The 24,333-nt window shown below is 43.9% G+C and overlaps 1 protein-coding gene and 1 pseudogene across 15 annotated transcripts in view; one reads left to right on the plus strand and one right to left on the minus strand.

Annotated features, from left to right (window-relative positions):
• The window catches only part of NIPAL2 (NIPA like domain containing 2), a 75,724-nt gene extending 67,168 nt beyond the window's left edge, over window positions 1-8,556 (minus strand). For 8 of the 14 annotated variants that reach the window (XR_014255335.1, XR_014255336.1, XR_014255337.1 and 5 more), the window contains exon 1: window positions 5,843-6,114. Coding sequence is in view for 11 of the 14 variants with exons in the window: in XM_082432748.1 (XP_082288874.1) it covers window positions 5,843-5,977 (135 nt within the window). In the remaining 3 variants the exon portion in view is untranslated. Of the gene's footprint in view, window positions 1-5,842 lie in introns of all 14 variants that reach the window. The other 6 variants (XM_082432749.1, XM_082432747.1, XM_082432746.1 and 3 more) reach the window with 5 other exon arrangements.
• Window positions 8,557-8,588: 32 nt separating this feature from the next.
• LOC309646422 (EF-hand domain-containing protein D1 pseudogene) lies at window positions 8,589-24,021 on the plus strand (annotated as a pseudogene). Its single transcript, XR_014268658.1, has 2 exons — window positions 8,589-11,133; window positions 22,991-24,021. The product of XR_014268658.1 is annotated as an EF-hand domain-containing protein D1 pseudogene (transcript).
• Window positions 24,022-24,333: the final 312 nt, after the last annotated feature.

Genomic DNA, 24,333 nt, shown 5'->3' on the forward strand with positions numbered 1-24,333 from the left:
CAAACATCAAAGGGAGTGAGGAAGGCACTGGATGTAGAGAATTCAGTGGTTTTAGATTAAAGAAAACAGAATTACATCAAATAACTGACATGATTTCTCTTGTTTCCATTTGTAATGAGTTAAGTACAATGATTATTAATTATTAGAAATATGTATTTTATGACTTTCCTATAATATAGGTTGACTGTAATACTTCTAATAATAGCTACTGTTTATTGAGTGCTTTCTATGTGTCTGGAACTGCTAACTATTTGATATACATTATCTTATTTTATTCCTACATCAACCTTATAAGGTATGTAGTGTTATTATTATTACCATTTCAATAGAGAAAGCCAAGATTTGGAGAAATTAAGAAACTTGCCAACGCACCTAGTAAAGAGGCTGAGCTTTTTAAACCACACTATCCTCGAACAAAAAGGATAGCTTAGGGGAATGTCATCCTTTCCATGGTAAACTCTCAAATGCCAATTTGAACAATCACCAACATTTTAAAAAGAAATTGTTTAAATAATTCTCCTAAGCAAACAAAATGAATATGGCATACCATTTCCCACACCATCTGGGTAAAACATGCAAGTTGAACAGTCATAGCAATCCTAATATTTCTTAACATTTTAAAATTGTAGAATATAATAGATACAGGCAACCATAAAGAAAATGATATAGATGAACAATTTACTAAAATGAATCATTATAAGGCAAATACCCTCATAACAGCATCCAGATCAAGAAACAGAAATTGGGCGCCTACCCAAAGACCTCCCTTTGCCTCATCCCATCCCAGCCTCTCCCTTCCCCAAGGAAACACTGGCCTGACTCCATGGCAATCACTTCCTTGCTTTTCTCTATAGTTTTATCACCCAAGTGTGCATCCCTAAACACTGTGAACGAAGGCTGTCTTTTTTCCTAATAGGTCTTTTAGGTGTATTTTAATCTACAGGTTCTCCCTCTATCCTTGCTCTCCTTTTTTCTTTCCTTGTAAAAATGATTTTTGAAGAAACCGAGCCACATAAACCTGTAAACTGAAGTTTCCCACAGCCTGAACTTAGCTGATTGCATTAATGCAAATATTATAGCTGGTTAATATAAATCAAGCCGTAAAGAGGATAACAGGTAGATTTAAAGGCAAACGCGTGGTGTGACAAATTCACAACAGCATTAAGAGTCTGTTCCTCTAATAAGGACCATGGGATGATGATGATGATAATGATTACAAAAGCTTTGAGGTAATCATTTTCTTCCTTCTTTTTGCTGCCTTATACATACATCTCGAAGAAAATGTGGTAAAGGGAAAATGCCATGTTGGATATATAAGGAAGGTAAAAAAAAAAAAAAAAAAAAAAAAGAAAGGTTAGTAAGTATAAACAAAACAAAAAAGGGATTTTTCTTGGGAAGGAAACGGAAAGGACCAGCAACCTCTACCTGGCCCTTTGGTTATTTGTAAGTTTTGGCACTTTTCTTTCTCTAAGAGGCAATCAGATGCAGCGACCAGCAGAAAGGAGATAAACGGTAGCAAAGCAAAATCAATAAAAGGGCAATATAAAACTCAATGCGATTTTTCTTTAGTACAGTGAGACAAGCCATATTCATTTTCCCCTACCACATTCTTTTCAAGCCTTAGTTTCTAAGCAATGGCCTTCAGGCATGGAATAAAAATAGCTTTGCAGTTAAATCTACTTGCTGTAAGATCTGGGGGCAAGTTATTTAACACAAGTTTCCTTACATGAACAGTGAGGATAATATGTACCTTACGAGGCTGTTCGGGGCTCCAATGAGATAATAGCTATAAAGTGTCACATAGTAAATGCATAACAAATGTCTCTTCGATTCGCCTCTTCCCTGCCAAGTTGTATCAATTTTCCTCTAAATATGTTGACTTTAAAAATTCAAGCCATTGAACATCAAAAGTTCAAATAAAGGACATTAAAAAAATCTAAATTTTTCATTTCACCCTGTGCAGAATAAACCTTTCTGACAGTGTCTTTGTGAATTTAGAGATTTAGCAACATGCATAAACTTAAAGAAACAGCCACAAAACCCCTCCTTCACAATATTCCCACGTTCATCCTTTCCTGTCCATTCCCTCTACAGTCTTGCCGGATTGGCACTTATTTATTCAACCAGATAGCATGAAAGAGCCTGGGGATCTTCTATTCTAAGCCTAATTTTACCAGTAAGGAAAACTGAAGCCCAGTGTGACGCCCATGTGAACTCCGCTAGTTGACAGCAGAAACTAGACAACAGCCTCTAACGATGGTTGCAAATTAAGTGCCTACAAGGCGAGTAGGTAAAGGAGATGAGAGCAAAGAGAGGGGCCTAAGTGGGGAGCACAGTTTTTCTAAACAGTGAACTCCCCCTCACAGTTATCACGTGCGAAAGAGGGCCAAGTTGCTAGCACTTCTAATATTTAAACAGATCATGGAAACTTGAAACCTTATACATAATCTACTCATTTTTAAACATTGGCAACGTATTAAACATTTTCTAAACCTCTCTGCAGTTTGACACAAGATACGTCTACGGGCTGGATTCGGTCCATAGCTAGCCAGTTAGAGGCCTCTGCATCCTGCTAACCCTAATTTGTGTGTTCTTTTTTTTTCTTTTGGCTGCGTTGGGTCTTCGTTGCTGCACGTGAGCTTTCTCTCGTTGTGGCGAGCGGGGCCTACTCTTTGTTGCAGTGCGCGGGCTTCTCATTGTGATGGCTTCTCTTGTTGCAGAGCACGGGCTCTAGGTGCATGGGCTTCAATAGTTGTGGCTTCCAGGCTCTAGAGCACAGGCTCAGTAGTTGTGGCGCATGGGCTTAGTTGCTCCGTGGCATGTGGGATCTTCCCGGACCAGGGCTTGAACCCATGTCCCCTGCACTGGCAGGTGGATTCTTAACCACTGAGCCACCACGGAAGTCCCTGACCCTAATTTAAATGTCTTTAATTTGTTTTGATCCTTTTACTCCCTGTTTGAAAAACCTTCAATGGCTCCCCACTGTCTACCAGATATAGTCCAAACTTCTTAACCTGTTGTCCTTCACGGCAATCCATGACAATATCTAAGACCCAAAACTGTATTTCCACTTTCCAGTCAGTGTCAGTTTTCCATTGCAACCAGAATGGCCACTGACTTCTACTCTAGGTACAAAAATGTTCAGAAGGGCACCTGCTCAGACAGCATGGGCTGCTCCTTGGTCTCCAGACTTTTCCCTTTCTTGGAATGCTTTCCACCTGTGACTCCCATCAATGAAACTCTGTCTTTAGGTGTCCAGCTCAAATACCACCTCTCCACAAAACATCCTTGATAGCCCCTGCTAAAAGCCACCTTGCTCTGAATTCCCTAAGGACTTTATATTCCTCACACGACACTTAAAACATACTGCCTTGTTTTACAGTTACCCGCATAGCTCGTTTCCCCAAGCACCTAATAACATTAGGAAGGAAGGAAGGGGTTGAGTCTAAAGACTATGTTGAATATCCCACAGTGATCTGTACAAAGCAGGGAGCTCAATAACCATCGCAGAAACATTATTTTTTATACTGAAAACTTGTGGATCAAACATAAAGAAAATACCTTTGTAGAACTTTATTGCATTTATACATGTATAGGTAGACTCCTAAGAGATGCAGATGGGGCAAAGGCCTCACTTCCCTGATTCCCTAAAACATTTTCCCCACTGAATTTCTACTTCCTACTTGTTTTGGGATTTCTTCCTCTAGAAGCACTCACATCTTTGCCTTAGACCACACTGATTCTAAGCGGGCACTGTTAAATATTCATCTGTCACCTGAATGTGTTTCAGGGAAGTTGGTCTTTTTCTGTGAGTAAGGTTAATTTATCAGATCTGATGGTTGTCTCTTGGAAAGACACAGAAAGCTGGGCTATCAGTGAACAGACACTGTTCAAACATTTCAGTAGTGATACAACTTATTAAACCCTGGCTATCCAGCAATCAAGGTTAGTTTCGAGTCTTAAACTTTCATCTCTTATTTTGTTTTCCTGGAGCCACTCCCATTTTCAGCCATCTGTATTCAGTTAGTGTCCAAAAAGGAAAGAAAAGAAAAATTAGATTCCATTTTATTTCTACTGGCCTGCCCAGCACTAGAGGCACTCAATAAAATGTTTGCTGAATGAATTTTTGAAAATCAATTTTTACTTTTGCTTAAAAACAAATTCAGTTGCTGAAAGGATAAAATACCACAATCTTATAAGATAGTCTAAGTTTGCATAATAATGGGAAAGGCTGATATAGTCTTACCTCAAACTAGCTATGCTTGGGTGTCAGCTGAGTAGTTTCAATTAGCATATCCTGGATACACCCTTTCTAACCTGTACAAATCTATATTGTCAAAGGCAAGTTAAGCCTTGCAAACATAAAGTTAAATTCTCACATTTATGCCACACGATAAGCTGTGTTTGGTGTCAGAGAGCCAAGACAATCTTGAATTCCAGGAAACATTAAAGAAAACTAATGACTGCAGAGGTTTCCACTCTGCAAACAATGTCCTCCTGTTTTGGATGATGCCATGGTAGGTCACATTTACTCTTTAATTCCTTTACCAAAAGACAAAATATCATTCTTAAACTTTTATTGGGAGTGCTTCTAGCATAAGCATATTATAATACGCTTTATAACATATGCTAGCATAAGCATAGTGTAACAGATATGCTCAAAGAACTTCCCATAAAAAGCAATTCTTGTCTTTGTAACTCCTGTGGGTGGAAGCAAGGAGAAATGGAATCCAATAGGCTCTGTGCCCCCCATTTTTCCTATTTTAGTATGTTTTGTGGTAAAACATACTCAAAGTGATACTCTCTCCTCTGTTGAATACTAATAACGTGAACATGCTAATATTGTCTTTATATAAGTAAATTATCTTACGTGTTGTTTTTGAAAACAAAATTTTAACATTTCAGAAACTAACATTCGAAACACGTTTCAAGTCTAAAATGCTTCTAGGCCTTTGATTATTGGTAAAACCCCTGATGTAGACCAACAGCAACAAATACTTTATAATTATATTGTTGTAAAATAAAAAGAACCATTGATTTGTTAAAGAACAAGAACAAAGCAACACCCATATGAAAACAGAAGGAAGCTTGGAATCGACCATATCAAGATCACTTGCACCCACTAGAAAGAACAGAAATACGGCTAGAGGAAGGGCTTTTTTTCTGATCTTAAAACAAGCCCCAAATAAATGGGCAGCTCTAATCCTCTTTGATCCTGTTAAACGTGTACTTCCAGCGTACATGCACGTTGTTGAGGCTCTCAACGTTTCCCCAAAGGGCCGGTGAAAAAGGAGTCTGGCGATCGCAAGCTGAGAGCATCAGCGATCCTCTCGCCGCAATGCAAGAGCTGTGCTGACCCACTGGGGACCCACACACACGCACACGCTCAGAGCATCCGCACAGAGGTGACATTTGGCGGCCCTTAACGAGTTCTCTGATTCGGAGAACGGAATGTCACTTATTTTTTTTGAACTGTAAAATGATCCTGGCGGGGGGCAGGGGGGGGATATGGGTGGAGGAGATTCGCCCCGCACTCCTAGAATCATTCCGGGAGAAGAAGGCGGATTCAGGCCTGAGAGGCGGGATGGTTGGGGACCCAGAGGCCCATGACCGCAGACCTGTGCGACCCGCTCCCAGGGACCGATGCCCAGGAGAGGCAGACCAGGGCTTCCCGCTCTCCCAAACGAGGGGCAGTGAAGTCAATGTGTGGTAACATCATGTCAGCTCTGCCCACTTGGACAGCCCAGTGTCCTTCTGAGAGTCGGCGGGACAGCGGCCGAGGGGCACGAGGCGCCGCGGCACCACCCCGGCCCCACCAGGCGGCGGGGCGGCCGGCCCTTACCTGGTTCCGGCGGTACCAAGCGCCCGACAGGGAGCCATTGCCGGCGCCCAGCGCCCCGTACGTGAGGTTCCGGGACAGCTCGTCCAGGGCGGCCGAGGCGGCGGCTCCGGGGCCCCCGGGCGCAGGCGCCGCCATTAGCTCTCGCTCCCCGCGCTGGGACTCGGGCTCCCGCCTCCTCCCGGCCCGGCCGCACAGCACGGCGCCACAAAGGAGGCGCGCCCTGCGGAGGCCGCGCCCGGGGCGCACCGCAGCCACTTCCTGCTCGGTGCCCGGGCGAGGCGGGCGCGCCGTGGCCACCTGGCTCCCGCCCCCGCGCGGCGCCACGTTGCCGGGGGCGCCCCGCGTTCTGCGGCCTCCCGGGGCGGCTCGGCTCGCTCCGCATAGTCCCGCCGCCGGGCACGGGCGCGCAGAGGCCTCACGGGCCCGAAGGGGGAGAAGAGCCGCGCCCCTCTGCGCGCCCCGTCCGCACCTGTCGGGGCCAAAGCCCTTCCAGCCCCAGCGGCGCGGAGTCAACACTTATCGAAGTGAATAGGAGTGAAAGGAGACATTGGCGAACCCAAAGCAGCCACCTTCACTCCGCCTGTACCTGGCAATCCAGCTCTCTATCTCAGATGCAGTGTTTCTCACTTGTATTTTTTAAAATGGTTTGCATATGGAAAAGTCACGAGTTCCCGGAAAATACTGTAAGCGACATGAGAATAAAGATCGGAGAGATTAAATCTCAGTGCCAGCACTTGATAGAGCCTTAGCAAATATTCCTAGAATGAAAGAAGGACTCTCCAGTGGTAGCTGGGGGACCCTGACCTGTTTAGGGGACTGGATGGGGTTTCCTTCAGGTGGAACCAGAAGGACATGCTGAAAAGTTGCCAGCCACTGCATATAGGAATTTAGGTTGGGAGATAATTGTTAATGGTCTTAAGGAACTCTAACCAGATGTTCTGGTGTTATCTGTATTCAAATTCTACTGCGTTACTACAGATGATGTTAGGTACCTCTCACCTTGAGAACTCTGTGATTCTGTATTGTTGCTCGAAGCTCTGGAACTTGCAGTTCTTTTGTTTGCACGATGCTGAGCTTCTTCTTAAATAATGTGCTATGACTGCCATGACTTCATGAAACAGAGACCTTCAAGAAGAGAGAATTGCTGCCTAGCGAGGAACAGGGAGAAATGTTCTTAGGGAAATGTGTGAATGAGAGAAGAAAATGAGAAAAAGATCATTTCAGATAGAGAAAAAATAAGACATCTCCGGGGTTGTATAGTTTCTTGCTTGAGCACCCAAAATATTCAGTGAACAGTTCATATGGTAGCTATTTCCAATTTTGTGGCTCATTTATTTCAAATAAATATCTGAAGGAAAAAGTGTCTATTTTTAATGTTTTCTATAACATTATATTACATTGTATTGGAGGCTTTATTAATGCTTCTTTCCTTGAGATGGTGTAGGGTACAAGTAACAGAATATCCAAGTAAAAGTGGCTTGAACAGTAAGTATCTGTTATCTCCAAAGGGAAGGTGGCTCTGTGTGGTTCTATGACGCCGTGACCTCCATCTTTCTGCTCTGCCATCCCTGAGGTACTGGCCTTGTCCCTATTCACGGTGGCAGCTCCAGGCATTACATGCAAACACGATCATATTTAGAAAAGAAGCGGGGCTTTTCTTCTTACGCATCTTTTTATTAGAGAGGGAAACCTTTTCCAGAATCCCCTTAGCAACCTCTCCCACCAGGTCCCATTAGCCAGGACTGGGTCACATGCCTGTATTCTACCTGCCAGGGAGGCTGGGAAAGTGATTGTCAGGCATTTCCAGCCTTCGGAGTGGGAGGCGAGCTCTGCCGGCAGGGAAGAACCGGGCTGGGGTAGGAGGGCACCACCGGCAGAGCTTGTCACAGCCAGTCTTTAGGGTATTCTATCACCCAGATTGTAACCAGTCATACAGTCTGTAACGAGCAAAATAATAAACGGTTCGTATTACTTTCCTGTTTAAAAGACTTCCAAACCTGCTCACTGACACAGTGAAGTTCACACTTCTTAAGTCTGTCAGTATGAGACCCTTTATGATCTGGCCCACATTCAGCTCATTCCCACTTTATTTTATACTCTGCCACATTCAGCTCATTCCCATTTTATTTTTTAATTAAAAATCATTTTCAGCTTCTTGGCATTTGTTTAAAAACCTTTAATTTTGGAGGAAGATGGCACTTGGTGCAGAATAGGTATGATGTCTAGCCTGTGATGTGCTATTCTCCAGATTCCAAGATGTCACTGCAGTTGCTATGACTGTCCTAGCGTGTGCGGGTAGTTGAAACAAAGAATTCGTGACCAGTGTTCCTTCCCACACAGTTCACAAGGAGGCGGCAGGAAGGCCGTGTGAGCTATTTTGGTCCCAGCAGTGTAGGCAGAGCTGGAGGCTGTTCCGGGCATTGTGATGGCCTCTGCCTTTTGCAGGGTTTCTTTAGGGGATATTCTGTTCACTTTACAAGATGCCAAAAGCCTTTGATCAATCTTCTGTCCTCAACTCTGGAACGGTGGAAGTCTGCCTTCCTCAGTTAATTCAAAGAATTGTATTCTGGGACACATCATTTGAAGTTCAACTTCACTGTGAACTTTGAGAGCAGGGTTACATTTTGCTTAGGATCACTCTCTTGCAGTCTCCACGAAATAGGTTTTTTTTCTTTTTAAGTTGAGAATTATGTTTTTTTTTTTAAGTCTTTACTGAATTTGCTACAATATTGCTTCTGTTCCGCACCCCCTGTATTGGAAGGCGAAGTCTTAACCACTGGACCACCAGGGAAGTCTCTAGTTTTTTGTTTGTTTGTTTGTTTTGAAATTCATCTTTAGCATGAATCAGTCAACACTAGTTTCACTAATGATGAATGTCTAAGGGGATAAAGTAGTTATTAAAGATTAATTCAGGTATCTTACATCATATACAAAAGCCAACTTCAGATTAAATACTTTAATGAGAAAGGTAAAACTCTAAATCTTTTAGACTAACCAGATGATCTCTACAACTGGAAGTATAAACAGTCTTTAAAGTGCAAATGCTAAAGGCAGATGGTCTGGGTTCAAATCCCGAGTCCACTGCTTATTTACTGTGTGACATTGATCAAATTGCTTAATTTCTCTGTGTCTTACGTTCGTTATCCATGAAAGGGAATTAAGAGTACTGAAACACAGAAAGTACTCAGTAAATGCTGGTGTTTACTATTTATGACCTTAGGATAGGGAAGGATTCCTTATAACAGACAGAAAAAATGCAAACCACAGAGGAAAAGACGGACACATGCAATTACAATAAAATTAAAAACTTTTGGAAGTGTCACAGAGTCGCTAGTTGGAGAAGAGCGCGCTGTCTGCCCAGTCCCCGCGTCCCCGCATCCACCGTGGCCATGGCCAGCGAGGAGCTAGCGAGCAAGCTGCAGCAGTGACTGAAGTGGGAGGAGGTGGACGGCGGGCTCCAGCCTGCGCCCCGAGCCGCCCCAGGCCCCGAGCCCCAGCCGCAGCCGTCTGCCTGGGCGCCCACGGCCAGAGCCCACGCCGAGCTGAGCGCACGGCTGGACGTCAACGAGGGCGCGGCGCGACTCCGCCGCTGCAAGGTCTTCCACCCCTACTCCGAGTTCCCGGAGTTCAGCCACCGCCTCATCAAGGACCTGGAGAGCATGTTCAAACTGTACGATGCCGGAAGGGATGGCTTCATCGACCTGATGGAGCTGAAGCCGGTGATGGAGAAGCTGGGGGCCCCCAGACCCACCTGACCAAGGAGGTGCACGAGGACTTTGACGGCAAACTCAGCTTCCGTGAGTTCCTGCCCATATTCCACAAGGCCGCAGCAGGGGAACAACGGGAGGACGGTGGGCTGAGGGCCCTGGCGAAGCTTTCGGAGATCCATGTTGCCCTGGAGGGCGTCAAAGGTGCCAAGGACTTCTTTGAAGCCAAGGTCCAAGCCTTGTCCTCTGCCAGTAAGTCTGAAGCGGAGCTAAAAGCGCAGCAGGATGAGCGCAAGAGGCCGGAAGACAAGAGGAAGCTCCACCAGGCAGCCTTCCGGGAACTCAAGGCCACTTTCAGTACATAGTTGGGCTGAGCCGGACCTCTGTCCACAGCTGTGCCTCACAGATGCCCCGGGGAGAGCTGGCCGGGCATCCTCGCCCCCGCTGACCCTTTGCCCCAACAAGCCTCCACAACCGCCACCCAGTGCAAACTCCTTAACCGCATCGGGGTGGCGGGGGGGGGGGGGGGGCGGCTCTCGCCTTCATTTGGGAGCCCCTCCCAGAGGGTCCAACTGCCCTCCTCAAGTCCCTCTCCTGTGCACCTTCCTCTGCCCTTCTCTGTAGCCGGAATGTGCCTCTACTTGGCAACCTTTACTTCTTCCTTTTATCTTTCCCCCTCCACATCAAAGAGTGGTCTGCTGTGTTAATTTGCACAGATACTTCTTTCTTTGGTGGTCCTCAGAGGAGATGGTCCCTGGAGGCCTATGATGGTAATGTTGCCCATTTTCTTGGGTGATCCTTTTCTGTGCCTCTTCCCGTCATGCCCCTCTCTCCTTTGTTTCCCATCCAACTTCCCTGTTCTCATTCTTAGCCTGATCCTGCCAGGTGCTTTTGCATCTTCTGTCCTTTGATGATGGTGAGGTTTAAGGCAGGCCAGGCTTGACCACTGCCTGTCCCCTCTCCAATAGGGGAAACGGCATGCTGCTGAGATGACACAAAATGGTGAAAAGATGGAGATTCTGTTCCTTCCCATCACCTTTCTCCTGTCCTCTTAGCATTCCCCCTAGATCTATCCTCTTCATTCTTCTTCCCACTTCAGCCTTTTTTTTCCTACCCCTAAATACTGTGCTACTTAACTGTAAGAATGATTATAAGTAATATTAATGAGTAGAAGAATTCCTGTTAACTCTGACTTCATGCAAATTATATTGCAGTAGACCCCTGACATTCCCAAGTGACAAATCCAGAGCCTTTCAAAATCCCAAAAGTCATGACCCTCCTCACCATCTAGCCAGTTTCCAATATCTGCTCTAAGGTGCTGAGGTGAAGCTGTTTTTCAGCATAAATTTTTATATGTTATGAGTTCTTGGGATTGCTCACAAATATCGGGGTTTGTTGTATTTTACAAAATAATTTCTAACATCGTACTTATTTCTTCTCTTTTTTAACTGCCGTCTCTACAAAAAGAAAACATCTGCATTTTTACCTTACAGCTGTTCTTTTTAAATAAACGGTGCAAATGGACTTTGCCATCACACACAAAAAAAGAACTTTTATACATCAATAGACCGTAAATATAAAAAGGTAAGTCACGAGCTAAGAACGTTTATTTGTTGCACATGTCATTGACAAAGGATTCATGTCCAGAAAATATAAATAACAGGTGAATAACAAAAAGTCAGACAACCCACTGGAAAAATGGCAAAAAATATAAAAAGGCATTTTTCATGAGAAAATATAAGTGGTTCATAAACACGTAAAATGCTTCCATCTCACCAATAATCAGAAAAAAGCAAGTTAAAACCCCAGTGAGAACCATTTTACACCTGCCTGTTTGGCAGAAAAAATTTTTGTAATTTACAAATTGTCTTGGTATGTTTGGGAACACCACTGATTGGCTAGCTTATAAACAACAGAAATTTATTGCTCACAGTTTTGGAGGCTGAAAGTCCATGATCAAGTCGCCAGCATGGTCATATTCAGGGAGGCCCTCTTCCTGGTTCATGGCCAGCGCTTTTTGCTGTGTCCTTACATGGTGGAAGGGGCTAGGGATCTCTCTGGAGCCTCTTTTATCAGGCATTAATCCCATTCATGAGGGTTCCCCCTCCTAAAGACCTCACCTACTAATACCAGCATCTTTGGGGGGGGTGGATTTTAAATATGAGTTTTGGGAGGACACAAACATTCAGACCAAATGTTGGTAAAGATGTGGAGCATCCGAAACTACTATTCATTGCTGATGCTATAGACGTTGGAAATAGTTTGACATTGTTTGGTAAAGATGAAGTTGCGCATATGAATTTCACTCTTATGAATATATCCCAGAGAAACTTCTGTATGTGGATAGCAGAATTGTACAAGGATAACAGCACTCTTTGTAAAAACAAGTAAACAAACAAACAAAGCTGGAAACAGCTCAAGCATCCATCAACAGGAGTAGTGGACAAATGAACTTTGATACATTTATATGATGGAATACAATACATTGTTTGAGTACATCCATAACGTGGGAAAATCTAGAGAAAAGCAAGGGAATGGTAAACACAAAAGTTGGATAGTGGTTCAAAGGTATTGGCAATGTTCTATTTCCTAAACTGGGCAATGGACTACATGGGCATTCATTTTATTATTATTCTTAAAGATATGAATTTATGTGTAATATGACATAACTTTTGTACTATTATCTATTTTATAACTAATACAAAAGACTAATTCAGGAATAAAAGCACGGTTTTGTGGTCAGAGTTTCCAAAAGTTCAAGGTCCATAGACCTAGATTTAAGTTCAGTCTTCTGCTCTTTATCAGCTACATGGCTTTGGACAAATTCTCTGAGATTCAGTTTCCTAATTCATAAAGTGAAAATAATCATATTTATCTCAAAGTCTGTTGCAAACTTTCAGTGACAGGTAATATGAGTGAAAAATATCTTATAGTTCAGTTCAGTTCACCAAACATTTACTTTGTGCAGGAGCCAAAGACACGAGGATAAATGAAACATGGACTCTGTCCCTGGGAGCTTGCATCCTAGTGAGCGGATAGGCAGGTACAGTGGTAAACTCAAGTTAACTTCTGCCTGAGAGCTAGGAGAGAGCAAAGAAGATGCACTCAGCTGAGCTCAGGAAGGCAGGTGCAAGCCTGAGATGGCTGCCTAGAGGGAGGTGATGTCTGTTGCGAATCCTGAAGGATGAGTTAGCCAAATGAAAGAGAGAGGTAGGGGGTGAACAGGGCTGGAACAGCATAAGCAAAGGCCAGAGGCAAGAAACAGCATAGTTTGTATGTTTTCACATTAGTCTTGGGTGAGATGAGATATACTCTAAAATAAGGATAGAGAGACTGGCATGGCCAGGAAATTGAGGATTTTGCCAGTTGGGTTGTCAAAATTGGACTTGACTCTTTTTTTTAAAAATTAATTTATTTATTTTTGGCTGCATTGGGTCTTTGTTGGTGCGCGCGGGCTTCTCATTGTGGTGGCTTCTCTTGTTGCGGAGCACGGTCTCTAGGCACGCAGGCTTCAGTAGCTGTGGCTTGTGGGCTCTAGAGTGCAGGCTCAGTAGTTGTGGCGCACGGGCTTAGTTGCTCTGCGGCATGCGGAATCTTCCTGGACCAGGGCTCAAACCCGTGTCCCCTGCATCGGCAGGCAGATTCTCAACCACTGCTCCACCAGGGAAGTCCCGGACTTGACTCTTAATGGGAGTCATTGAGTACTTTAGATAAGGGAGCTGCAGGACAAGATTGGGGCTGTAAAAGATCCCCTGCTGGAGGGACAGGTGGAAAGCAAGAGAGATAAAGAGACAAGTGAGAAGACTGCAATGGCTCAAGTGAGGATATATGAGAAAGGCTGGAGAGAAGGAGAGAGAGAGTTTAAGAAAAGTTTAGAAGTAAAACCAGCACAACCTTTTGGTGGGGCAGGGGAGGAAGGCAGAAGGAATAATCTAGCTTGGGCTGCTGGGTGCAAAGCCAGCACCATTACTGATGGGAATTGGGAAGAGGAACTGGTTTAGGGGGAAAGGATGAGTTCAGTTTAAGTTCGAAACTTATTGAATTTGAGGTGCTTGTGGGGCATCCGAGCAGAAAAGGGTGTGGAGAATTATCCCAAGATGCAGGGTGAGGTCAGGGCCAGGGAAATGGATTTGGGAGTCACCAGCTTGCAGGTGGATGAGACTGGCTGGGAGAGCGCATGGCCTCCGTCTTTTGGGGTAGGGCTCAGCACAATTTTTCTGTAAAGGGCCGGGGAGTAAATATTTTAGGTTTTGTGGACTGTATGGTCACTATCATAACTATTCAACTCTGATACTGTAGTGTGAAAGCAGCCGCAGACAATACATAAGTAAATGCATGTGGATGTGTTCCAATAAAACTACGTACAAAAACAGATGGCCAGCCAGATTTCGCCCATGAGCCATAGTTTGCCAACCCCTGTTCTAGAGAGAGAAGAGCTGAGTGCAGAACACAAGGTCAAAAAGGACCACTCGAGAGGGAAGAGACTATATTTTCTAGGCCTCGTGGCATGTGAATGATAGAATCCCGATTCAAAGGGAAATTCAATAAGTCATAACTAAAATCTGGGAAGACAGGGATGGAGCCAGACCACTGGATCTAGAGACTTGATTTTTTGGATATGGGCTTCATCCTCAGATCAGCTTCACATGGTGGGGGGGGGGGTAGGGCCACAGCAGCTCCCAGTGTCCATCTTTAGAGCCTGGGTTCAGAAAGGCAAAGGGAGTGTGGCAGATTGGTCATTGTTCCCAGTTCTTCACGCCCCTCCATGCAGGGATATTTGCATTACATAGTCCCTCCCGTTGCTGAGTGATTGCAGTTGCCCCCACCAGAGGCATCTTCCCAGTGATGTTGGGTGTGGCCACATGACTTGCTTTGGAAATGTGGACAGAGGGACAATGTGACAGTTCTGGGCCACGACTTTAAGAGGTATCACATGTTTCTGCTTGCTCTGTGCTCCTGTGCTCCTTCCTGAGAAGAGTATGTCCCCAGTAGCCACTGGTCCAGAGAGAATAAAGAAACCTGTGAAGCATATCTGGAGCCAGTCCTTGCCACTTCTGTCCTGTAGACTCACGCGCAAGAAAATAAATACTAGTTGTTATAAGCCACTGAGATTTTGAGGGTATTTGTTACACAGCAAAACTGATTGATTAAGGGTCCTCCCAACCAGCTTCATTTAGAAAATCCTAGTGAAAAACTGATTGGCCTGATTTGGGACATGTGACCCATCTCTGGACCAATCACTGAGGACAGAGAGATTTGATATTATGATAGGCCAACCTGGGTCATGTGCTCACTCTATTCAGGGAGGTGGGGCACTTACCAAGGTAAGGAAAAGGGATGCTGAGCAGACAAAAGCATGTTGTGGAGAACCAGCAGATAATAGTGCCATGGAAACTTAGGCAGGAGAGAGTAACCAAAATGAGGGTATGTTGAATAATGCCATCAGCAGCAAAGAGGACACCAAGACAATAAATGAAATGTGTTTCTTGGTTTTGACAATAACGACCAATAAAAGTCATTGGTGATCTTTGCCCGAGCAGTTTCAGTTGAGTGTTGGGATGACGGCCAGATTATAGGTAACAATAATATTTCAGTAAACTCTCATCCACTATAGGAATGTTAGTTGTAACTAAAAAGGGCCTTAGATAGGAGCAGGTTAGGAGTCTGCTAAGGGAGAGCCAGGAGTTTTACCTAATTGTGCATCACTTTGAAGCCACAGGAGGCTTAGGAGAGGGAGGGTTGGGATCATCCACATTAGAGGGACACGATTCCCAAAGTGGGAGAGGTCCCTCGAGGGTGGAACCAGGCTGAAAGGTGGAGCACAGTCCTGGTGTGACCCTCAGGGCCTGTGGCAGAATTGCATCTTTGGGAATCAGACTGTGAAGACAGGATCCAAGCAACAAGAAGTTTAAAACAGCAGAGTTTAGTGAGAGATCATGAGGAGGTGGGAGAGGCCAAGGGAGGAGAGAGCTGATAAGAGTCTCTGGTCTCTGGCCTGGAGAAACAGGTACAGAGCCAGTTGCTGTAACACTAGTGTCCAATTGACAGAATGTTCATCCAGTGCCCACCCCTTTGGAGGAGTCTGACCTTTCCTTGACTTCTTTCAAGACCTCTTTCTTGGCCCTTCCCATCCTCTGCCCTCCATCTGTACCCTGTCCCTCCTGCTTTTACTGACGTCTGACTGTGTACAACTTCCCAAGGCTGTGTCCCACTCGGGCCGGTCCTCCCCAGACAGTCCCCCAGCATCTCTCCCTCTGCCTCATCTTAAATTGTACCATTTTATGTCTCAGTCTTTTGCTCTCTACTTTCATCTGGGAAAGAATCCATGCCAAGATAATTAAAGTAATAGATCTTTTGTGGTTATTTGCTTTCTAAATAGACCCCTGGTAATGTGATGTCTTAACCCAAAGGAGTATTTCTGTCAAAGGAATAAGAATTGGGGCCAGTGGAGGTGGGACATGCAAAACTGTCCCTCAGATCTTACCACAAGAAGAGTTGATTTTGCAGTTCAAGTTTGAAGACAGGAAAAAATTGATGTCCCAGCTCAGCAGTGGCGTGGTGGAGTGGGTAGGAATTCCCTCTTATTCAGCCTTTTGTTCTACTGATTGGATGAGGCCCACCTACATTAGGGAGGGCAATCTACTCCACTTAGTTTACTGATTCAAATGCTAGTCTCACCCAGAAACACTCAAAATAATGTTTGACCAAATGCCTGGGCATCCATGGCCCAGTCAAGTTGACCCATGAAGTTACCCATCATAGTGGGCTCCTCAAGGAAGGGAATAAGAAAGACAGCCCTGTGTTGTTCTTAATACTAACAAAATGGCCTGTGAAGCCAGATGTGGCAAATGCGGCAGGCAGAAGTTTCACAGACATAAATTTGATGATTTCTACCATTTTCCTTTGGCCTGGAGTTTGATCTCTATAGAGGTTTGTTTTGTAGGTTTCTGTGAGCTTTCTACCCGAATAGAATTTCTTTTCTATCTTTGTCCTCCTCTCCTTCTCCTCCAGCACCATTATCATCATCACAGTCATCATTGTCATCAACATCCAAGGTTTCTTGCGTGCCTGCTGCTTATATGGCTCTGTACCAGGAAGGAATTTGGAATTCGCAGGGGAAACTAGATCTATCCCTTGTTTTGAGTGGCTAAATTCCAGTTTAGGAGACAGAACATGTACACAAAGAAGTACAAATCAAGTATAAATCAAGTATGACCTAGATAACTAAGTGCTAAATGAAGGAGGATATTCATCTTAGATTCCAGAAAAAGGAGCGATTAGCAGGCTGACCATGGTCTGGAATAGCTTCAAGGAGGTTGGGAACCTTGGGTAGGGCCTGAGGAAAGAGTGTGACCAAAATAAGTGTCGGGAAGGAGAAAGACTATGACAGGAATACAGAATGCTGGACGCAAGTGGAGGGTGCAAGTATGTGCGGGGACAGACAGTGCGCGGTGGCTTGGTGGCACCTGTGCCACTGAACAGCTTGACGCCTGAAGCGCAGCACCCCAGGAACAGCTTTAGGCCCAGCTTGCTCATTAAAATTTTTTGACTGTGTGTGAAGTTTTCCAGGATCAGCACAGAGCCTCCAGTCTGCATCTCCTGGAGGCGTCTCCTCCCAAACACGCCTTCCTAAACCTGCCCAGACGGTCAAGCGTCACTGTTGCTCCGCTGACTTACACACACGTCCTCTGAAAAGCCCTTCTCCTGGGTTTGCACATGATCAAAAGAAAGAAAAGCAATTAAAGCAAAAGCCTCAACTTGTTTTCCTGTGCGCAGTTCGTGCTGGTTTTATACTGTTAGTCCCGTGTATCTGGGTCCACAGCACTGCAGGTTCTTCGTGAGTGCTTTGGGGACATGATAGAAACTGCGTGAGCTAGGAGACAGTGTAAACTTTGCTTCCTGCCGTCAATAGGGCAGCCCCGCACCGCCCCTGAATTTCCCCCAGGCCTTCCTTTGTCCTCAGGAGGCAGTGTGGGTTGTGGAGAGAGTCATGTTCTGTGAGAAACCACATGCACTCCAGTTCTGCTCTGCCACTAACCAGCTGCATGACCTTGGGCAAGTCATTTGACCTCTCCAATCCTCAGTTTCTCATCTGTGAAATGAGAGGTTTGGGGCTTCCCTGGTGGCGCAGTGGTTGAGAATCCGCCTGCCAATGCAGGGGACACGGGTTCGAGCCCTGGTCTGGGAAGATCCCACATGCTGCGGAGCAACTGGGCCCGTGAGCCACAACTACTGAGCCTGCGCGTCTGGAGCCTGTGCTCCGCAACAAGAGAGGCCGCGATAATGAGAGGGCCGCGCACCGCGATGAAGAGTGGTCCCCGCTCGCCGCAACTAGAGAAAGCCCTCGCACAGAAACGAAGACCCAACACCGCTAAAAATAATAAATAAATAATAAATAAATAAATTTATACAAAAAAAAACGAGAGGTTTGGACCACATGATCATGCAGAATGTTTCCAACTCTGAAGGATGAGTCTAGGAGAATTTTTATCTTTTTTGGATTATATCAAACAGTGTTTTTTTTTTTTTTTCTCCCCTGTCTACTTAGGGGAAGAGAGAGCAGCTTTAGAAGGGACTAATCCCTCTCCCTTAAATGTCTCAAGATGTCTGACAGTCTCTAATCAAAGAGGGTTGGCTTTTACCTACCAGCCACATTTTTAAAAATATCTTTTATGGTTAATTTAGAGAGATGGAATATTTAGAGAACTTTAAATGTAGGAGAACTAAGATTCAAATAATGCCATAATTTAGTTGCTGTATGATCTTGGACAGTTTACCTCACTTTTCTGAGATTCAGTTTCGTTTTTTGTACAATAGGAATAACAATAACAACAAGAACCACACTCCTTAGGGTTATTGTGAGGGTTAAATATGTAAGCATCAGCTGCTGAGGACAGTGCCTTCACATAGTAAATCTCCACAAACTGAAGCCGTCAGGGTGACTGTTACCTGTGTATTTGTGAGGATTGAGGTGTGATGTACAGTGGTTAGCAGTGGGACACTGGAGCCAGGCAGATCTGAATTTCACTCTGCGCTTTGTCCCTTTTGTGTGTCCTTGGGCAAGTTAATTTTACTTCCCCAAGCCTCAGTTTCTTCCTGTTTATGGGAATAATAATAGTTCCTGCTTTGTAGGATTATTAATGAACATTCAGCGAGACAAGGCATCAAAAGTGCTTAGCCCGCTTACAGAGTAAGCATTCAACAAATTTAATCACAGTAACAAACAAAAATAAAAATAACAAATGTCGTGCTTCCCTCCTCCACTGGCTTTCCTCCAGGGACAGCAGGAGTGGAAGGAAAATCTCCTGACTGGGGAGAGGACTGAATCATGTAGCCGGATAGCAAGGTTCATGAGTGTAGGGCCATGTCCATCTGGTTTATCCTGAAGCTACAGTGCCTAGCACAGAGCCTGACAAGTAGCAGGCACCGGCAAGAAGCCTTTACTTATGGAGGAAACAAGACAGAGATGCTCATAAATCGTCCTACTTTTACAAGACAAGGCTTAGCTGCCAAGCTTTCAGGCCTATCCCATCCGCTGCCTTAATGGCTTCACCCAGGAGGACGTCCAGAGATGTCTAGATCTTCTCTTAAGTCTAGACCAGCACTGTCCCAAAGAACGGTAAGGCGAGCCACACAAGGAATTTAAAAAATCTTGGTAGCCTTGTGAAGAAGGTAAAAAGAAAGTAATGAAATTAATTTTAATAAAGTATTTAACCCACTATATCCAAAATATGATCATTTCAACACATAGTCAATATAAAAATATTAATTAAATATTTAACTTTTTCATACTAAGTTTAAAATCTGGTATGGATTTTACACTTGCACATCTCAATTCAGACAGCATAGTTCAAGGGCTCAATAGCCACATACACCTAATGGCTGCTGTATTAGGAGGCGTAGTCCAGATTAAGCAAGATGAAGCCTCTCCTTCCACCACCCTCAAGCCCACCCTCAGTTCTCCTTCCTGTTCGAGGACCCAGTTCTTTCCCAGGTGGCTGCCCTGGAGAAAGGCTTCAGGCTTCTTAGAAGACACGTCCACCACCCACATGGGTGTGCTTTAGCCTTACATGTCTTACCAGAAAAATCACATCAGAATACAACACCAGGGCTTCCCTGGTGGCTCAGTGTTTGAGAATCTGCCTGTCAATGCAGGGGACACGGGTTCGAGCCCTGGTCTAGGAAGATCCCACATGCCGCGGAGCAGCTGGGCCCGTGAGCCACAACTACTGAGCCTGCGCGTCTGGAGCCTGTGCTCCGCAACAAGAGAGGCCGCGACAGTGAGAGACCTGCGCACCGCGATGAAGAGTGGCGCCCGCTTGCCGCAACTAGAGAAAGCCCTCGCACAGAAACGAAGACCCAACACACCCAAAAATAAAAAAAAATTAAAGAAAAAAAGAATACAATACCATAACCTCAACATCCATTCCACAAGATACAAGTACGCCACAGGAATTAATTTTTCAAGGCACTTCAAGCTTGTTACTTGAAGTATCAACTATCATCAAATATCAACTATCAACCTCTTTTTCAGACAAGCTTTTGGAGAGCTTTATCTACGGTGATGTTGCCCACATTCAGCCTTCTCTGAAAATTCATTTGTTCATTCATTTTATTGAGCACCTACTATGTATAATGGAGTTAGGAATGTAACCATGAGCAGGAAGGATGCAGTGCCTGCCCTCGGGAACCTTAAACTCTAGTTGAATGGACAGATGAGTAAGCAGGATCTTATAACACAGAGTAGTGAGGGAGATTAATACTAAATACCCTGAAAGCTCATAGAAGGGCAACTAACCTAACACAGGAGTGTGTGTGTGTGTGTGTTTGTGTGTGTGTGTGTAAGGGGGCAGTCAGGGAAGAAACATCTAAAGTAAGACCTGAAGTGTGGAGAAAAGGGAACCCTCTTGCACTGTTGGTGGGAATGTAAATTGATACAGCCACAATGGAGAACAGTATGGAGGTTCCTTAAAAAACTAAAACTAGAACTATCATATGACCCAGCAATCCCACTATTGGGCATACATCCAGAAAAGATAAAGTAAGACCTAAAGGTTGAGTTGGAGTGTGAGTTATTGGGGTGTACGGGGCTGTGGAAAGGAAAAGAGCATTCCAGATAGGTGAAGAAAGAGCAATCACGTGTCCCAGAAGGTGCAAAGACCAAGTAGGGGGTCTGTAAATCACCCCATTCAGCTCGAGTCCAGGAAAAGTACATCTTTGTCTAGGGTAGATATAGAGAAGGCATAGTCAATAGTTTGGACTTTATTTAAATTCTATAGTAAAGATCCTGGAAACTTCAGCTTTGGTTCTACTTTCTTAAGCTGTATTTCTGGCTGTTTACAGTGTAGCTCCATGTTTCACTTAAAATCAACATGCTCAGAATTACTCATCCCTTCATTCCTCTACTAAGTATTCCAAACTGGTTCTCTGTCTTAATTTCTCTGTCTCTCATAATGAGATTAGCATAATTCTAGTCTCCTACCACAGCTAAGACATCTTTTGTCTCTTCCATATCTTCACCCCCCCGTACCCAAGCTGTCACTAAATCTTGCTTATTTTTTGACCGAATAGCTGAAAGCTTTTGGTTCAAGCACTTTCTGGCTTCCTTGAATTCATCACTCATCTTTCTATAATAGCTTTAAATTTTCACCAAGGCTATCTAAACTCCAAGTGGTATAACTTATACTCCTTTGAGATATCATTTTGGAACAAACCAGCAGTTTTAAAGATCACATCAGATTATAAAGTAGGAAAATAATTTCTGCAGTCCAGAAAAGCCTTAAGTAATTTTTGCTGGAAAAAAAAAGACAATTCTTAATGTTTTATTTATTTTTGATTCTGTCTTCTTCTCTCTTAAAAAAATTCAGCAACTTTCCTCCTGGAATCTCAAGGTTTTATTACCTGCATAGAGAATCCAGAAACAGGGATTTTTATTTGTCTAATAGTGTCCCTCCCTTTCTATTCAAGGCCTTTCCTGGATACATTACCTGAATGCTCACTCACCCTAAAAAAATGTTCAACACTGTTTAAACTTGCCCTGATTACCAAGTATCTTACTTCATACTGGCTCAGCAATTCATTATAACCACACCCCGAGAACTGGAAAATTTAAAATACAAGAACCAGATTGCATTTCGTGTCTCAGGAATAAATGAGAAGAGAAATGATAATTTCCCCCAGTTGTATTTTGTCATATTTTAAACAAAATGTCCACTGGCTGGAAATTCCATTTCAATCAGTTAAGTATTTAGTGAGGTTTAAGTACTGTGTTCAGCATGAAACTACTTGTTAGAGTTACGGTCACCATGTTTTCTACAGTTTAAAATTAGGACACATGGTGTGACAATGGGACAGAGTATTTGAAATCAATACTACCCTGGAAAATTTGAGTTATGTGATTGCCATAGTTACAGAAAATGCAAGGGAAATATTGTCCCTCAAGTTTACAATTTTATTGGAAACACAAGTCTAACACACATTCATTTATTTCACCACTGACTAGTTAGTGAACACCTAGTATAGGAGGTACTTTGTTAGCCAGTAAGATTACAAAGATGAAAAATACAGTTGCTTTAAATGCTTTCTTAGGACTCCCCTGGTGGCGCAGTGTTTAAGAATCTGCCTGCCAATGCAGGGGACACGGGTTCAAGCCCTGGTCCGGGAAGATCCCACGTGACGCGGAGTGACTAAGCCCGTGAACCACAACTACTGAGCCTACGTACCACAACTACTGAAGCCCACGCACCTAGAGCCCGTGCTCCGCAACAAGAGAAGCCACCACAATGAGAAGCCCGTGCACCGCAACAAAGAGTAGCCCCCGCTCGCCACAACTAGAGAAAACCCATGCGCAGCAACGAAGACCCAATGCAGCCAAAAGTTAAAAAAAAAAAAAAAGCTTTCTTAAACAAGGTCGGCCCTTGTGAGGTTAATTATATGTGTCACCTAGGCTATGGTGTCCAGTTGTTTGGTCAAACACCATTCTAGATGTTGCTGTTACGTATTTTTTTAGATGTGATTAACATTTAAATAAGTAGACTTGAGTAAAGCAGATAATCCTCCATAATGTGGACGGGCCTCATTCAATCATTTGAAGGCCTAAAGAGCAAAGACTGAGGTTTCCCCCAAGGAGAGGGAATTCGGCTTTCAGACTCAAGACTACAAGATCGGTTCCTGCGGGAATTTCCAGCCTGCGAGCCTACCCTGCAGAGTTTGGATTTACCATTCCCCACAGTCATGCGAGCCAATTCCTTAAAAATAAATCTCTCTGTCTCTGGAGAATTTTAATACAGCCCTCATAAGAATTGTTATTTAAATAAATAACATTCCTGAGGTGTATTTTTAAGCATACTTGTATAATCTTTTTTTTTCCACAAACAGTAACATTCCCCTTCACAATATGTCTTCTAGCAATGTTTTTAAACATATGGCATTCACTTTCAAGGCCCAACTTGCTGCTCAAGAGAAAATTTAGAAGCTGATGTGTAATTATCTGATGGAACAAAGTTGCCTAATTTCAAGTGGAATGGAAATAAGGGAATGCAGAGAACTTGAGGAAACCCGAGAACGTTCAAGTCAGAGAGGCAACAGGAACAAAAGCACAGAGAAAGCAGCTTTCTGATGACAGAATTTGGAGGCGAGAAACTGTCTGGATGATAAGGCCAGTGTCTGTGAGTATCTTTACAGTGGAAAAAGATACTTTGTGGGAAAAAAGAGGACAGTAGAGCGAAGCTGGTCAAAGAAATTGGGATAATAATCAAAATTGCTTGTGGGTAAAAAATGAGCAAAGAATGTCATTTAAGGTATAGAACTATGAGTTCAACACTAGATTGTTTGGGGGCTTTGGAGTTTCTATGAGCCTTTCCAGTGGAAAATGGTACAGGTTGATCTGTTCTAAAAGGAAATGTGGGTGCTTTATAGCCAGACAATTTTGGACGGAATAAGTGATAATTGATTTCCACACCTGATTTGAGCACGTAGCGAACCCACTTCTCTGAACTGTCGATAGAAATCTCTTGGAAGGGGGAAATCTTATAAATAATTAGATATAATTAGGTAGTCAGCTCATATATCATTATGTCTTGCCTTTCAGGGATTTTTGAGATTAATTAGTTAATGTTTGTAAAATAAGCTCCAAGTGCCATGTATCATTGGCATAGAATTTGATTTTCAGTGTGATGAATGTAATTAAGTCATGCTGATTTCATATGAACTTTCATTGCAGGGTAACGTCTGTTCTGGAGTATTCGGAGGGCATGGGTGCACTGGTTCTCGTATTGCCATTTCATCAAGAAGAGCTCTGACACTGGGAGCGCTGTGGCAGGCATTTTGCATCGTGTGTGATACACATCTCAGGCGAGATGAGGCATTTAAAGTGTCAGATGAGAGTTGTGGCTTCTACTGATGAATAAATGCGTTTGTAATGATACCCAGCTTGACAGTACAGTGAATAAAAACAAACAATTTATTTATTTATTTAACATCTTTATTGGAGTATAATTGCTTTACAGTGGTGTGTTAGTTTCTGCTTTATAACAAAGTGAATCAGTTATACATATACATATGTTCCCATATCTCTTCCCTCTTGGGTCTCCCTCCCTCCCACCCTCCCTGCCCCACCCATCTAGGTGGTCACAAAGCACCGAGCTGATCTCCCTGTGCTATGTGGCTGCTTCCCCCTAGCTATCTGTTTTACATTTAGTAGTGTGTATATGTCCATGACACTTTCTCACTTCGTCCCAGCTTAGCTTTCCCCCTCCCCGTGTCCTCAAGTCCATTCTCTATGTC

Source organism: Balaenoptera physalus, assembly GCF_965194825.1.
Source record: "Balaenoptera physalus genome assembly, chromosome: 17".
Lineage (NCBI taxonomy): Eukaryota > Metazoa > Chordata > Mammalia > Artiodactyla > Balaenopteridae > Balaenoptera > Balaenoptera physalus.